The following is a 17,072-nucleotide window of genomic DNA, read 5'->3' as shown; positions in this document are numbered from 1 at the left end:
ACGTAAAACATGGATGAAAATATAGAGCCATACAATAAAAACAATCAAATCAAATCAAATAAATAATATCAATGTCTCACAAGGTGTCAAAGGCCAAGGAGAAGAGACTTTAAAACAGACAGAGAAGAGGCCTGTTTAATGTGCAGAGGCAGATTGTTCCATATTTTTGGAGCAGCAACAGCAAAGGCAGGGTTCCCTCTGAGCTTCAGTAGCTAAAAGGATATCATTCAAAACTCTTGCAAGAGCTGATTCTTGCTGTGCAAGGTTTGAATGGATTGGAAAACCTCGAAAATATTATGCTATCCCAGAGAGGCCATTAATTGACTGTGAACTATCTTCTCGAAGGATTTTTGAAAGAAAAGGCAGTTTGGAGATAGGCCTGAAATTAGCACGAACTGCAGGATCTAGACCAGGTTATTTAATCAGTGGTTGCACTACTGCATGTTTAAAATTTTCAGGGACCACACCTGAGGAAAGACTACTATTAATGACTGCAATAACCGATGGTCCCATGGTGGGGAAATCCTCTTTTAAATAGTCGAGGAGGAACAGCATCATTTGGAGAACCTGAGGGTTTCAAATGACCAACAATCTCCTGTAAAAAGGATAGAGTCACAGGTTCAAACTTGTCAAAGACAGCGGAGCAGGGGGCAGAGATTGAGGGGTCATAAGCAGATGTTGAGATTATAATATATTAGAAATGACTTTATCAATAAAAAAGTGAAGAAAGTTTTTGTGAACATCAGGGGAGGCCTCCATACAGACAGTCTTCGGGGCATTAAGAACCGTGTCAGTAGTCTTAAACAATGAGAATGATGCCAGCATGAAATGACATCTGAAGTTTGTCTTTTTTCCACTTGCGTCTGACAGCATGAGTTGTGTCATTTAGCCAGGGCTCAGATTTAGTTTTAGCCTGCCTGGTTTTTAATAAAGGAATTTTCGTCTTAACAAATTAAATGAATGGACTGATGAACAGCAATTTCAACTTCCTGTTCTTCTTTGGTGAACAAACTGGCTTCAACATCACTGCGTTTGTATGTAGATACACTATATCTATGCTTACATTGGTCAAACATATGGCTCAATGATCCTTTAGGAAATATTTTAAAGCTTTAAAGCACATAGATTGTCATTTGAATGAGAGCTATTGAGAGATGTGAGTTTAAGTGTATGGTTTTTTTTGTAAAGGCTTGATACAAATGAAACCTTTTCTGTGTACTTTTGTGCTATCGGTTATTTTGGTTGGTTGTTAGATTCTTGCTAGCGGAAGTGGAGAGGAGAAAGGTGTGGATGTTTATGCAGACATTTTCATTATTAAAGACTGCCTGCAGCAAGAGGTATTGAATAGAGTGAGGATAGATATGTGTGGCTCGGTATGAAGTCATAATTCATCCAGGAAGGACATATTTGTTCACCTCCCCTCCCCACCTCCCCAACCCCATTCAAACACACACACACACACACACACACACACACACACACACACACACACACACACACACACACATACACACATCCATCTTCTACACTCCTTCATGCACTCTCACTCCTGAGAAATGTGTTGCTTCTTCAAGCAGACAGCAGCAACAGTCTTGTGTGTGTGTGTATGTGTGCAAAGGAAGATAGAGTGCAGGCATACAGAGACTCACATGCATACAAACACATACACACACTGTAATTCCGTCTTGTACAAAATAGTTTGTACAAAAACACATTCATGTATGAGGTCATATGCACACGTCTAGTTACATAGATGTTTCACACATGCACACACATGCAGAACTGTGAACACACACTGGCATTCACATTCACACACACACATCCTCACATCCTTTCAAACACAAACAATACTTAATACATATTTATGCACACATAGAACATACATGCAGTTACTGCACACATGCACATGCACACACACACACACACACACACACATTTACATAGTTGTAATCAGGTGGAGGTTGTCATCTCTCATGAGAAAACATGTTGAGGATGGACTCAGTGAAAAAAAGCATTTGCCAACATTTTTCATCCCACTCAGAGGCGCCTGAGGGTTCATCCATTTTACTGGAATAACTTGCTTCTGTTTCACAATTAAAGGCCCCTTAGGAACCATTAACAGCAGACGAACAATAGCCAGACAGAGCATAAAAGGGTTAAACCAAGTGTGAGCAGCTTGGTTAAAATTTATGTTACTATTTTGATTAATTCAGTGACAGGTTAATTATTCATCTAATTAATGAACTGATAGCTAAAGTCATTTTTTTTTGTTTAATTAGCACCAAATTAATCTGGGCTAATTAACTGGTGTAATAACCAGCGGTCCCTCCAAACTTTCTTTTCTATCCTTTTGGTTTCCATACTGTTATTGCTCCTTGACTCATGGTGCTCTTGATAAATGAATTCATTATGGTGCTATAATTAATAATAGCATCATGGCGGATTTTAAGTATCAGGGCAATATTTTACTCCATATCAGGTTGTGGCTTAAAAGCTATGTGCCTTTGTGATAGGAAAACGTTTTTGAAGCCTGCAATGATTAAAAACATGATAATGTGCAGACGATGGGTTTGGATTTTGTGCTTTCATCGGGACTAATTTGCGTGTGTGTGTGTGTATTTAGGATGTCCAAATAGAAAAGGAGAAGGCAGTTTACAACATCTCAGGTGGCTGCACAGCTCTGGTGGTCGTTTATTTGCTTGGGAAACTCTATGTCGCCAACGCTGGGGACAGCAGGTAAGAGACACACAAACACACACAGTTATATGTACTCGCATTAGGCCCGGTTGCCTTATACTGTGCCCGGGAACGATTGCCCCCCCCCCCTCACTCCCATGCTGGCCTGTGCTCACATTGCATATGACGATCCAGACTAGAGCATGCCTATGTTACCACCATGCGATTTGTTTGTGTTTGTGAAAGAGGTCTCACGCAGCACAGTGTAGTTAGTTACTTTGTGCCTTATTTTGAATCATTTTTAGCACGGTGACACATGACCCTCACACATGCCTCATAGAGCCTTATCAATTATGCAACGCAGGGATTTAATTGGACAGTCACATCACTGATGTCACAGTTAGCAGTCACACACATTGCCCCAGTCCAACTGAATCGTGCCCGGGCCCACCTCTTCAAGCCGTGCCTGGGCATGGTACAAGGCAGTCACACTAGTCAAACGAACCAGACTTTAGGGGTCAAATGTGCTCGGGCACAGTATGGATTACCTAGTGTGAGTACGCCCTTACACACAAATAAAGAATGTAAAACACACATAACGTTCAGCCGTCTCTTCTTTGTCGCTCACCTCCTCATGCCCTGCAGGAGCAACATTGTCCTCGCTAAAATAATAAGAGCTTGTTTTGTCTGCTCTTGTCCCTCAGAGCTATCATTATCCGGGCCGGGGAAGTCATCCCCGTGTCAACAGAGTTCACGCCAGAGTCAGAGAGACAGCGACTGCAGTTCCTGGTAAGAAAGAACTTATCTCAGCTCCTTTTTAGCGAGCACAGCTGTCAGATATTAGCAGAGCTGACCTCCCCTCCTGTTGAGACACAGGCTATGCTTAGCTTTGTCTCTCTTACACCGCCTGCTCTCTTTGCCAGTGTAATAGACTATGGAATTGTTTTTCCTATCCCCTGGGCATGTCAATCTTTTTTTCTGTTTCTTTTTTCATATCAAAGGCCTACATGCAGCCCCACTTATTAGGGAACGAGTTTACACATCTGGAGTTCCCGAGGAGAGTGCAGAGGAAGGAGGTGGGGAAGAGGATGCTATACCGTGACTTCACCATGTCAGGATGGTGGGTTCATTCATTCATTGATTTATGAACAATTTAATTGATTAAATGAATCATTAAAAAAGCTATATTATGCCCTTTTCCCAGTTTATTATTTTCCTTTCTGTGTTTTATTTACAAATTATTTATATGTTTTTATGGTTAAAAAAAAGCACCTAGTTACAGTTACAGGTCGTGGATGCAGCCTCTCTGTCTCACTCAGCCTGAAACGGGCTGTTTTGTGTCTCCTCTTTTTTCTGATTGGCTGACTGTTTTCTTGGTGACACACACCCAGGCCAACCACAGGGAATGGATTGTAGCCTGCTGTAGTCAGGGACAGAAAGGGCTTTGGGTAAAACTTGGGTAAAATTTTCTTCCTGAGATCTAGCTACGACACAGCATTTCCTCTGCAACTGTGTGGCGTAAACATAAATTGCCCCTCCAAGATAATAGTTGAGAAAACACTGAGCATATAGTTATATAAAGACACAATTTCTGAATATGGGCTGTGTACCATAATAATCTAATTGTGATAATGATAATAAAACACTGACACAGACCTTCTGTCTGCTTGAGTACATTTACTTTTGTAAAGTAAAAGCACTACTGAGTAAAGCAAACTATACTTACAGGCAGAATGTTATATTTTCATTATGGATTATTATTATTAATACATTAATATGAAAACATGTTGTACGTGATATCTGGTTGAGCTGGTTGAGTTGGATGAAAATGCAAGTATTTTATAGTATTCCGTAGTCTACTTAGTAGTCTTTTTTGTACACTTTTTAATATAGTATTATTAATATTATAATTACTAAGCATAATCTTAACATGCAGTAATTAGTAACTAGAGCTGTCAGTTTGATATGATATGAGAACATTTTTCTCTGAGGTTGTGCTTAAACAGTACTCCAATGGAGATGCACCAATACCAACACTGAAATTGGATATTGGGCCCATACTGACTCAAATAGCTGGATCAGGTACCCTTTACCCTTTATAAATGTTAATGATAAATCCTCCATGCAAACAAAAGTTAGACACAGTCCTCAGGGTTCAGTGCTTGGACCAATACTATTCTCCTTATATATGCTTCCTTTAGGAAACATTATTCAGAAACACTCCATAAATGTTCATTGTTATGCAGATGATACGCAATTATATCTTCAATGTGCTTCTCTCGCCTATCCTTCTCTTTCCTCTCTACCCCAACTGGTTGAGGCAGATCGCCGCCCACTTTGAGCCTGGTTCTACCTGAGGTTTCTTCCTGTTAAAAGGGAGTCTTTTCTTGCCACTGTCGCCAAGTGCTTGCTCATGTGGGAATGTTGGGTCTCTTTAAAGTTAAAACCTGAAGAGTTCGGTTTAGAACCTGCTCTATGTGTAAAGTGCCTTGAGATGACTTTGTTGTGATTTGGCACTATACAAATAAAGACTGATTGATTGAAATTGATTTACAATGGGTTAACCTGATATCAGATAGCATGATTTTAGTTCATAACACTAACTAAATGTATGTAAATTCATGATATCAGTCTCTTCCACACTGGTATTGGATTGGTGCTCAGTATTGGCCGATATCCATGGCCCAGATGGCTCAGTATCAGGACTGAAAAAGTTGGATATATGCATTCCTATATTTCAGTAAATTTTTGCAGTGATGATGAAGTCATTTCAAAATTGAAGGATTTTTTGTTTTTATTATTTAGCCTGTCCCTGTACACAATGTATGCATAAGCAGCAGAGAAGGAAGGAAAGAAGGAGAGAGTAGACTGAGGACAAAGCAGGTGACTGAAGAGAGAAAACAGTATATTTTCTGACACCACCTCCGTGTGGTTTGTTTTGCTGCACCGCTGGATTCAGCAGATGTAGGTCATTCAGTGACTGTGTTCCTTATTGAGCCCAGAACTCAGCCTGTCGTCTGCCTGCTTACTGTCTCAGCAGTGCAGACAGCCTGTGATGTTTTTTTAATCAGGTTCTACCCATAACCCAATTCTGCTTGTTTCACCTGGACTGAGTCTGGGTCTTAAATTAGTACTCTGTCAGTCGGCGTGGCTGATCTCTCTGATGTGCGTGGGTGTGACTTAACTGTGTCATCCTGTATAGGTGCAGTTCAAATGGTCTATAAGTACAGAGGATCATTTTTTTTATGCCTCTGTGGCTTTCTTTCCGTGCATGTACACGTTCGCTTGTATCTATGTGCAGCCTGTGTGCCCACATGCTGTGTGTGTGTGGGTGTACGCCGGCATCCAATTCCCTCAAAGGCATCCATGATCAAGGCTGCACTCTAATGAAGGCATACAGGTCTGCAGCCCACCTCTCTCAGTCTTCCTCCCTAGCTCTTTTTTATTTTTTTACCTCCCTTTTCTTGGCCAGTTGGACCATAGTGTGAGCTGGCTTTGGCGTCACAAACTGTAATGGTTGTTTTTGTCCAAGAATGGCAAGCAGTTTTGTTTGCGAGACGTCCTGGAGTGAGGGATGTTAAGCGGTCAGCTGTGTTAGACATGATCCAAAAACCATGGCAGCATAGCCAGCCAGGCAGAGGGAGGGTGGGGAAGAGGGGGCGAGGCTGGAAAGGACAGAGAGAGGGAAGGGAAAAAAAGAACAGATGAGAAGGATAGGCTTCAAAGAAGTACAGAAATTGAAATAGATTGAAGTAAGTTGCAAAGACAGAAATAGAGGCTGGGTAGAAAAGCACGGGAAGACATAGAGAATGATGAAAAGATGGTGTGTGTAGGCCACACAGGAGGCCGATGATAAATGATAATGAACGGTGCTCAAGCTGTCTCTCTTTAGTGCCTACGCCCACTGGGGTGTCTGTCCTCCCTGAGTTCCAATGGACATAAAGGAGAGAGGAGGGAGAGTAACACACATCTTCATCACTGTCATATATTTTCTCTGCCTCTCCCTCTCCCTCTCCCTCTCCCCCTTCTTTTCTTTCTTTCTTTTTCCATTGTACTTTATACTAGTATAACAGATACCTACAGCTTGCATTTGCAGAGTCATTGGGCCACTTCCATTAACTCTGGCCTTGCTTTGCTCCTGAAAGCACCACTTAATTTATGAAATGCCTATCAAGGTTGGCCAAAAAGTTTATTTGAACCTAACTGTCAATTGTGCCAATTTGTCTGACTCATCTGATGCTGACACAGGCCTGCCACAATGTCATCTCAAAGTCTGGCGACGAGTGTGTGTGTTAGGTGGTGCTTGCGTATCTATTTCTGTGGGTAGAGGTGTATATAATAATGTGTGTGCAGGTCAGGATGCTGAGCACACATTGCTAATGTTTCTCAGTCACCCCTATTTGCTCAGAGCACCTGCCTGACACTCCAGAGATGACATCACTTCTCTTCTCTCCTGCCCATCACACCTCATTCCCTTCCTCCCTGCATCACTCCTGTCTTCTCCCCTCCCCCACTCTCTCTCAGTCAGTCACTGCAATGTACCGGGCGACCAAACAGCCCTTGAATGTGAAAGCACTCAGTGTTGTGGTCAAACAGTACAGCCCTTGAGCAACTCTCCGTGCTGTTTTGTACTCTGTGTCCCAGAGCGGGGAGCAGGTATCATAGCTGGATTAATGTGCATCTCTCTCATTCTGTCACACACTCGTTATCTCAGGTCTGACAGGCTGGATTCGCTGTAAACACAAGTCTCGAGAGGGAGACTGTCCCCGACAGCAGGCTCTGAGGATTGAAATAATGACAAGAAGTGTGCGTCTCTATGTTGTAGGGTTTTCTTGGGGTCTTATTTTCGAAACTTAACTCCTCTTGAAGGTGAAATACTGAAAAAAGTTTAGAGTGATGTGGCAGCAGAAATGTGTTTTCTAAATAGAGAGGGTAAGACCTGCCCCAGTTTAATTAGTACCTCTTTTAATGCTCAGTTTGAGTCTTGCATCATCAAACCATCAAAATGCTGTTATAGAGGTTTTTCTACACTATGATCATTGCAAACATTAGTGTGGAAACACTTCTATGGACCGTTATTTCGTTCTACAACTCTCCTCTCAGAAGACTGTCAGGCTGAAGACTGTATTTCTGTGTCTGTGGGCTGCGTTCACAGTGATAGTCCTCGCTCTGCACACTGTTAAAAAAATGCTGAGTGCAGCAGTATTGCACTCGCCTAAGGTGGAAACATATGGTCTCTCTGAGTGGAACCAGCAGTAATGTAAAAACCATCCTGGCCCCTGCTAATCTGCTTCACAGCAGCTGAAATACATTGGATAAGGTGTGCGGGGCTGGCCTGGATCACATGATATTTGCAAATAACACTTCAGGTTTGTTTTAAGCAGATTTTTGGACTACATGACTCTTCTTTTATGTTGTTTTTACAATAAAAAACATTCTAAACTCACTTAAAACTATGATAGTTATGAACATGCTTCATGTCCTCTAGTCTTAATGCTAAAATAAAGAATAACCTGCATTTGTAAAAGTTATTTGATCCAGGTCAGGACCGTGCCTTCATAGCAAGCCAGATTTTTATATGTATTGCACCTGGTGTGAGTTGTGAATGGAAAACTTTGTGCTGGCAGCACTTCTGGAAATTGACATTTTTTATGTTTTCTGGTATAGTGACACAGCTGTTCCTCTGGAAAAAAGAGTATACTTGTTATGAACAAGAATGCAAGGTTTCTCCACTGATCGTTTCTGAGCAGGAAAGGGTTAAAAGTGTACCTTAATTTGTCATGAATACATACTGTATTATACAGTCTTTTTCCTTGTACTGCAGTTCTGTCTGGTTCCAGTCTGAAGATGGTAAATTATTCATTAGTTGGGGAAGTTTAAAAACTGCTCTGAGAACTGGGGAATGGGAACGTGGATACTCTTGCATCATTCAGCCGTTTTACATCCAGACTTTCAGAAACACACATGCATGCACACACACATGCACAACACAGCAGGCAGTCACAGAAAACCAACAGTAAACCAAGAATGTCTCATACATCCATAGACGTCTCTCTCTTTGTTAAAAGGGAGACTTTTACAAGATCAGTTGGAAAGGGAAATAGAAATATGCTAAGGCTCTGTGTCGCTCTCTTTCTGATGTCTGTGTGGTTTCTTTTTTTTTCTCACTGGCTCTATTTCCTCCAAGCATACTCTTTCTTTCTATGCCACTCGCTTCGGCAGCAGGGCCTACGGGTGCGCGGAGGCGATGTATCTCCAGGGCACGTGTACACCGCCTGCCATAAACCAAAAACCCATTAAGTGTCCTCTTCTCTCTTCCCAGGGCGTATAAAACCATCGAGGACGATGACCTAAAGTTTCCCCTGATCTACGGCGAAGGGAAGAAGGTAAGAAGTGCTCGGCAGCTGCCTGCTGACAGAGTTACTCCCACAGCCTTGTGCCTGTAATCAAAGCTCGCCAGGGCACCATTAGTCAGCCCCCCCCAGCCCCCCTCCACTTCACTGTGTGGAAGAGCCAGCCAGTGGAAAGCATTCCTGGCCTCTTTTTCCACAAGGATTCACATCCTGCACTAACCTATGGCATAGAAAATATCTCTGCTCTAATGGACCTTGTGCTTGTATGCCCCTCAACAGGTAAACAGTGGTAAAGCTAGAGGTCATAGGTTATTCTCCCAATGAATCTACCAAAAAGTGTCCCAAAAGTGACATATGTTGATTGGAATATATTGTTGCTAAAACACTGACTTGTAGGATAATGTTGTCAGTGACTTGACTCAAAACACAAAAAAAAGGTCAAGGTTTCAGCACACAGTTCATGACATTTTCTTTTCCCTCAGAGATGCTGTATGTGGTGTGGTATGCAGCATCTTGTCCTTGTTGTAGTGAAAAGGTCAGAAAAGAAACATGATAGATCTGAATATGTTCTCACTGTGGCCCTCTCCAGTTTTCTATTCAGTACAGACAGACAGTAGATTTATGTATGCCTGATGATTGGGGCAGATGTCGCCCCACAGTGCTCTCTGCCTGCAACCACATTCGGGTTCACCCCTGCACAGTTGGCCATGCCCACGTCGCGTCCTCTTCCTTTGAAGTGAGGTGCGGAGAGATGGATGGCTAGATAGAGTGAGGGGGCTTTGTGCGCGAGAGAGGAACGCCAGAGCACTTCAAAGCCCCGCGCGCAGCCTGCTGTGCCCCAACGCTCAACAATTAATCCCAGGATGTTTCCCCTTCTGCGCCGGAGGAGCTTTGCCGCCACTTTGAAACGTTCTCCCTCCTCTCCACCTCTCTGTCTCTGTCTCTCTCTGGCATCTGTGCTGCATACTGATCCAGGCTCATTCCTACCAGGCCATCTCAATTGCAAGCTCCTCGCCCTCCTGCTCCTCTTCCCGTTCTTATGTGCCACCCTTTCTCATATGCTGTACAGTAGATTCAATTAGCCCAGTTCCCCAGTCCTGTGCCAACAGCCATTTTTAGAGGTGGCAGTGGCGATTTGTGCAGACACTTAAGAATAAAAAGGAAATTCAAATAGACACAAATTAGTTCTATGGGGACTGATCATTAAGCACTCACAAAAGTGGAAGATGCTGACGATGAGCTTGTGTTTATTTGCCTAAATGCTGCTCATCCATCAAGATCAAGATTCCCACTGGGAGTAGCTTGTATCCTTCAGTGTAATGTCGCAAAGAATACACAATGCAGATTATTCTTTACAATTATCAGTGATGGTATACCTACAATAATAGTTAGTGATGTGGATTTAGAGAAGGCTCTGTTGTATAGTATTTTAATGAACTCTTAATTTCAAGGAGGATTCACTGAGTATAAATGCTTTTAGTTCTTCACATTCACCGTTACAAACATACAATTGAGAAACCTTCATGATACAATCACAAGCAGGTCATTAGAACAATGTGGAAAATATAACCTTATTAAGGGCACCTAAACAATTGTTAGAATATTCATCCACCATCACACAAAAGCAGTTTTACCTTCAAATTAAATGGGTTAGAAAATCTTACTAAACTGTTGGTTTGTATACAACCTGCTTAATCACATGATTGCTACAGTATAGTGTTATTTTTTCTGTCTGTTTTATTTGTGGTAATGTCAATATCACAGTGCTCTTGGATCTATAATGATCACCAATGACAGAAGAATAAGGCCGAAGCTCCAAAAATAAGACCTATGGTGTAATAATTGTCCCCCTATAAAACATGTCTCATGTCAGATTCTTTTTGATAAGACAGCATTAAGATCAAAAGAAATAAAGATGACTCTATCAGAAGAGCCGAACTAAAAATACTAGCGAGCTTTTGTTGTTTCTTTGTGTGAGTCAAATGGAAGCTGTGCTTTACATGTCTCTAATGGCTGCTCTCTTGCAGGCTCGTGTGTTGGCAACCATTGGGGTCACCAGAGGCCTTGGGGATCACAATCTCAAAGTGCACGACTCTAACATCTACATTAAGCCCTTCCTCTCCTGCTGCCCTGAGGTAAGCTTATTCTGAATTGTATCCTCCATTATGTCCTCCCTCACAGTGTGTACAAAGTAGAATTGCTCATTCATGTTATGCTTTACGCAAAACTGAACGTTAATTGTTGCAAAGAAAGCTTGATTTACTTGTTTTTATCTACCAACTCAGCTTAAACTGCGATTTCAGTTGGCGATTTTCTATATTTTCCACTTTCTGATATTAACAGTAATTATCCTCTAGACATGTAATCCGAACGTGTTTAGGTACACAGAATGAACATGAAGCACATCTCTTGCACTAGGTTTTGATAAAGAAATCTGTGCCCTGTTTCCCTGGATTTGTTCATGTGTGCATGTTGATTTACCTAAAGTATAGTTCAAAGATTTGTCTATGAAAGTACAGTGAATTTGATCAGGAGTGCCAGAAACTTGCATCTATTTTTATTACAAGCATATCTGCAAACTCAAAAAAATATGTCAACATACATGATCATTTCAGTACATTTGATAACTATGAAATGCAACTAACATCACCAATAGAATTGTGTCAATGTTACAGCATTTTTGTTACAATTTTACTTTTATTTGATAAAAAGAGAGCTCAGAGGTAAAGATGTAAAATGCCTTCGGCCATTAACAGTCCACACAGTGAACTGCATGGTCAACGTGCACATTAACATTCCTCACTGATCATCACTCTCAAATGACTCCTTTCCTTCTTACTGTCTACTGAACACTATTGCAGTAGTCACAAATCCTGTGAATTCTCTTGATCTTTAATTCATTGCTCTTTTGAGTTCAGTCATAGTTCAGCATCTTTTGATGTTGTGTATCTTTTCAGATATTTTCACTTTGAGATAATCACAGTCACTATTGTTTCAGATAGAGTGTAAACACATTAGTACTGTATATGTGAGATATGTCAACACTGATTATTAGAGGTCCCTTTGGATGTTAAATGCAGGAAAAGACAGACACTTACTATAAAAAGAAATCATATTTGTGGGAGAGCACCCTGCAGGGTTTCTGAAAAATCCTTCCTGCAAAGATGTCAAGTTAGAATTAATGATTGCTCTCAGGTTATAAATAAAGTCTCAGAAGAAAAGCTGACCTGAACACTTGGACTCATTATTGGATCATACTCATTGTGAGATCACATAGTATATGGGTGTAGGGTTAGAAATCAAATGCTACAGTCATCACCTCTCTTCCGGGGATATATCATTGCTGTTGAAATCTTTTGTGAAATCAATTGTACTGTAGCTACTGGTCTCTTTCAGGGATTGGTAGCCACACACTTCCATATTCCTGATTTAATCCTCATAAAGTTTACCACAACATGTAGGCTGATGATCCACACGCAGGTCACTCTGATTCCTTTACAACAGCTTTTCACAGATGTTGTGGTCATGCTGTTGTTTTCGCACTAGCCTCAGTAGGCAAGAGTTGGCGTGTCTGCTGGGGATAGACAATCTCCCCATGGTAGCAAAAGAATTACTTGAAGCAACCACACTAAACAGCAGTTCTTTTATTCAAGGCCACTGGCCATTATTTTGTGTGCTATTTCAGAGTATGCTTTTGTTCAACCATAGTAATTTGAGAGATTGTGCCTCAGAGGAGTTGCCACAGTAACGCATCTCTTTGCCTCAGGATTGCTTTGACAGACTGAGGCCATCAATACCCCTTCAGAAAAATATACAGTGGAGGATGTGCCAAAAAAATGAGAATAAAATAGTCTATTTACTCAAGTCACAAAAACAAAATAAAAACATTTGGAGCCATGCAAATAATATTGGTTTTGTTTGCAGCGGATCTGAGATTTGTGTCTACACCACAGTGCAATAGAGGTGAACTGAATTTAGTTTGGGGATTGAAATTTTAAAAAATGACAGACATCACTGTGAGTACTTCTCACTGGAATGACTTTCTACCAAGGATCCCTTTAAAAACTGTTGTGTTTTGTGGATTATCAAGAGTGACTATCAACCCTAACCCTAGATGGAACTATCTTTACAATTATTAAACAAGTGTGCAGGATTTAGTGGCATCTACTGTAGCAATAAGTTTGCTGTTTGTAACCAACTGAATACCCCTCCTCCTCTCCCTCCTCTTCCAAGTGTGTAGGAGAACCTATAGCAGCCGCAAAACTCGCAAAAAATGTGAAAGGTCCTCTCTAGAGCTAGTGTTTGGTTTGTCCCTTCTGGGCTACTGTAAAACACTGCTCTAGGACTGGGCAATATATCTATATTGGAGGGAAGGCAGAAATCTTAAAGTTGGGTATCTCAAAACCTATTCAACCTAAACCAAAATTATTACCATGTGAAAGTACAACTAGGGGTGAATGAGAAAATAAATTTCACTGGAGATTTATGTACTTACTTATTTACTTACCCTCTGTTGACAGGATACAAGTGATTCCTAGAAATCACATGTCTTCCAACTTTCCTTTTTTACCCCCCCATCACCCTCAGGTCAAGGTTTACCCTTTGGCACAGAGTGAGCACGGAGCCGATGATGTTCTTGTGCTGGGAACTGACGGTCTGTGGGACGTCCTCTCCAACCAGGAAGTAGCAGAGGCTGTCACCTGTTTCCTGGCAAACTGCGACCCGGACGATCAGCACAGGCACGTTCGCTCATCACAGCTGCAGCCGCTAGTCAGGGCTGAACTTCCTCTCACCCCTGTCTTATTTGGAGAGGATGAACGCTGTTATCTTGTTGTAATTATGCAAATTTCAAAACAGATTAGTCCTTTCTCTGATGTCAAGGAAAAGCTTGTGAGACTATTAACAGGGCACACTCACTCATCTTCTCCCGTGGGCTTGAAAGTTCACTGTAATATTTTATGATTATTTCACTGGCTGCAGGCAGCTGTACTTTCTCAATATTGAGCATGATTCTTATCAAATTTGACCATTTAGCTTGTTGTGTATCTTCATGCTATGACTATAATGATTTCATCATTTTTCTAATGTCAGGTACACAATGGCAGCTCAAGACCTTGTAATGAGAGCCCGTGGGGTGCTGAAGGATCGAGGCTGGAGGATATCCAATGACAGATTAGGCTCTGGAGATGACATCTCTGTCTTCATCATTCCTCTCATGTACGGCAACAAGCAGACCTAGCCAAGCTACAACACTACAACCACCGTGGAAATATAACCCTGCCTTGACCACCCAACTTCACCTCTGCAGTTTCCCACATCCCTTGTGCTCTTTGAAAGTGCTTTAGTGTGGACTTCCTCCTTTGCTGTGGGATTCAAAACATTTCTAGTCTGAGACTGCAATTTCATAGGTGGATGATCGTATTCCCTCTTTCTGTCCGGCCTTTTTTATAGAAAAGAAACTGCTGGAGAAGTTGTATCATAAAAAGAGCTGTTGAATAGTTAAACTACTGATTTTTTTCCCCTCAATCTTAAAATTCTGTATTTCACTGAGGAAGCCATCTACGTAGAACTTAATTGTGGAGCAATGCCTAAGGTTGAGAGCATGGACTCACATTGGCGAGATGGTGTTGTACATCTCAGGATTGCTGTTATTAATTAATGCACAATATTTATAAATGTGAAAATGTAAATACTCCAATCCAAGGCCTTGAGTTGTTTGTGTGCTACCTGTACAGTGTATAAAACTAACCTGAAGACTGATGTCTTGTATATATATGAATCTGTTCCATGTAGACTTTTCCTTTAGCCAGGTTCAGTCATCTGCAGTTAGTCATTTATCAGCTGTTTCTCCCAATGCTGCAGCTGCTATATTAGTTCATTTGTTCTCATTTTATTGCAGTACTGTACTCATTACTAAGGAAAACTACTTCCATTGACTCTTTGAAGAAAAACATTTATGAAGGAAACACTAACGGGTGGAGTCTCCATTATTCTGATGTCAGCTAAATGTGACCCTGACTTACTACATCTCATCATACTATGAAAGCTAGCTCAGCTTTTACATGAATTCAAATTTTAAAAAATTGAAGAAGGAAAAACAAAGTAGTATTTCTGTTGCACTCCTTCAAATCCAGCCATCTACCTCATGATTTTCCTCTTTTATGCTATTTAAGACATGTCATCTTAAATACTGTACCCGTGCCATCATTCTTATCTACCATTTAGTACTTAAATGTTTGCAGAAATGCACTGAAGCCAACAAAACATGTAACGGTTGTGTTTTTACAACAAATACAGATATTTTATGCTCAAAAATCCCATTGTCATGCTCAGATTAACATAGCATTAATTGGTGGCAATATGGTCCTTATATAATATATTCCCCTCCTTGTGGATGGCAGGTGCCTCTAACAATGGGAATCCCTCTGATTTTAAACAAATGTGACTTTTAAAGGAAGTGAAGTGACAAAGCCTATTACTGCAGATACTTATGTTAGACAACTCTTACTGTGTGTCTCTACAATCAATGTTTTCCACCATTTAGTTGATTTACAAATGTTGTATCTTGACTGTGTGACAGTGTGAGTCCCTGGATGCTGTTGAAACATGGAACAGAAGTCATTTAATTTAAATGTAAAAATGTAAATAAGGTTTTCAGTGGACAATTCCTTTCGGTTACTGTAAGTTGTGTACATCTTACTGAAACAAGACGTAATTTGTACTGTTTTTGAGACCTAGAATCAATGTAAAAAAAAATAAAAAATCCTGCTCTATTAAAGAAAATTGACAGTTTCTGACCTTTGAGTGCTGTGTCATTAATAACACTTTTGTACACCAACTGTATTGTAGCCAGGAAAATTGTCTATGATAATTGTCTATAATTGATCCTAGCTAAGGGATGCATGTGCTTGAGTATAGACTTGAATGGGGACAATCTCCCTTACACTCAAGTAACTGTATAGAATAAGACCATCTGAGAAACTGTGTCAAGTGAGTCCCAAAGCAATATGTGAAGGGTATCAGTTCACAGAATAGCCTGACAGAAGATTTCAGTGTTAACTTGACTAAAAAAAAAAAGCCATGAGACGTGCGCCCCCGTTATAACTAGTCTTTCCCTTTAATATGTCATTTAAATAAGTAAAAACTGGTGTGGTAAAATAAGCAATCAAGTTTACTTTTAGACATATTCATTACTCAAGTTCTGGTAAAGTATGTCAAATCACAGGATTAAGGTTTCATGAAAAAGGATTTTCATTGTCTTGTGTTTGTAAAAGGAAATCTAAAAGCTTTTTGGCACTAGACAACCTTTTCCACCTCCATTATACACAAATGTTTGGTGTTGTCCTGCAGTTTTCATTGTAAACTGATGTTAATGGGAATATTTTTGGAGGCTTATACGCGAAACAAATAATTGAAAATACTCACAGGATTTTGAATTGCCTCCTTTTAGGGGTTAAAATGCCTCAAATAGACATTCAACCAGATTATGAGACATTATGATACAAAAAAATGAGAAACTCATGTCTTGCTGGAGAGGCAGGTATCACTACAGGTTTTAGATATAGCCACACCTGAAACTAACTAATTAAAATCTCATTGTTACTATCAACAGCAGGTGACATAGACATGCAAACCAAATCTGCCACTTAAAGCACTGTTATAGACTACATTATCTGTAATGGTGGCAATAACGGGTTACAATTTGACTAGGAAAGGCATAGGTGACATTTTTGACAGTAAAATAGCTTTGTTCTATTCAAGAACCCCAGTAAGCCATGACAATGCGACAGTGAGCCAGCATGCACAATACCAGGACCATGAAACCAGAGCAGCTAAATGGGATTCAGTCATCATTGATTTTGCTTTTCCTACTGCCACATGTCAAAATGTCTTCCATGAAAAGAGCTGATGGATCTCTTTGTCTTTTCTTTCATCATGAATCACTTTCTAAATCTTGTCTTGACAATTACACACACACACACATATATATATACAATACATACACATATATAGATATATATACATATATATTCATATACATAC

At 40.6% G+C, this 17,072-nt stretch overlaps 1 protein-coding gene across 1 annotated transcript in view; it reads left to right on the top strand.

Moving 5' to 3' along the window:
* Positions 1-15,761, top strand: part of ppm1h (protein phosphatase, Mg2+/Mn2+ dependent, 1H) — a 33,391-nt gene extending 17,630 nt beyond the window's left edge. Inside the window, exons 4-10 of the mRNA XM_053319487.1 lie at positions 2,624-2,736; positions 3,381-3,465; positions 3,678-3,796; positions 8,999-9,062; positions 11,057-11,164; positions 13,617-13,768; positions 14,121-15,761. Of these exons, the coding sequence (XP_053175462.1) occupies positions 2,624-2,736; positions 3,381-3,465; positions 3,678-3,796; positions 8,999-9,062; positions 11,057-11,164; positions 13,617-13,768; positions 14,121-14,268 (789 nt within the window). The 3' untranslated portion in view covers positions 14,269-15,761. The remainder of the gene's footprint in view (positions 1-2,623; positions 2,737-3,380; positions 3,466-3,677; positions 3,797-8,998; positions 9,063-11,056; positions 11,165-13,616; positions 13,769-14,120) is intronic.
* Positions 15,762-17,072: the final 1,311 nt, after the last annotated feature.

Source organism: Scomber japonicus, chromosome 5 (assembly GCF_027409825.1).
Source record: "Scomber japonicus isolate fScoJap1 chromosome 5, fScoJap1.pri, whole genome shotgun sequence".
Lineage (NCBI taxonomy): Eukaryota > Metazoa > Chordata > Actinopteri > Scombriformes > Scombridae > Scomber > Scomber japonicus.
Note: the sequence above shows the minus strand (reverse complement) of the source record. Positions and strands in the feature narration are given on the sequence as shown.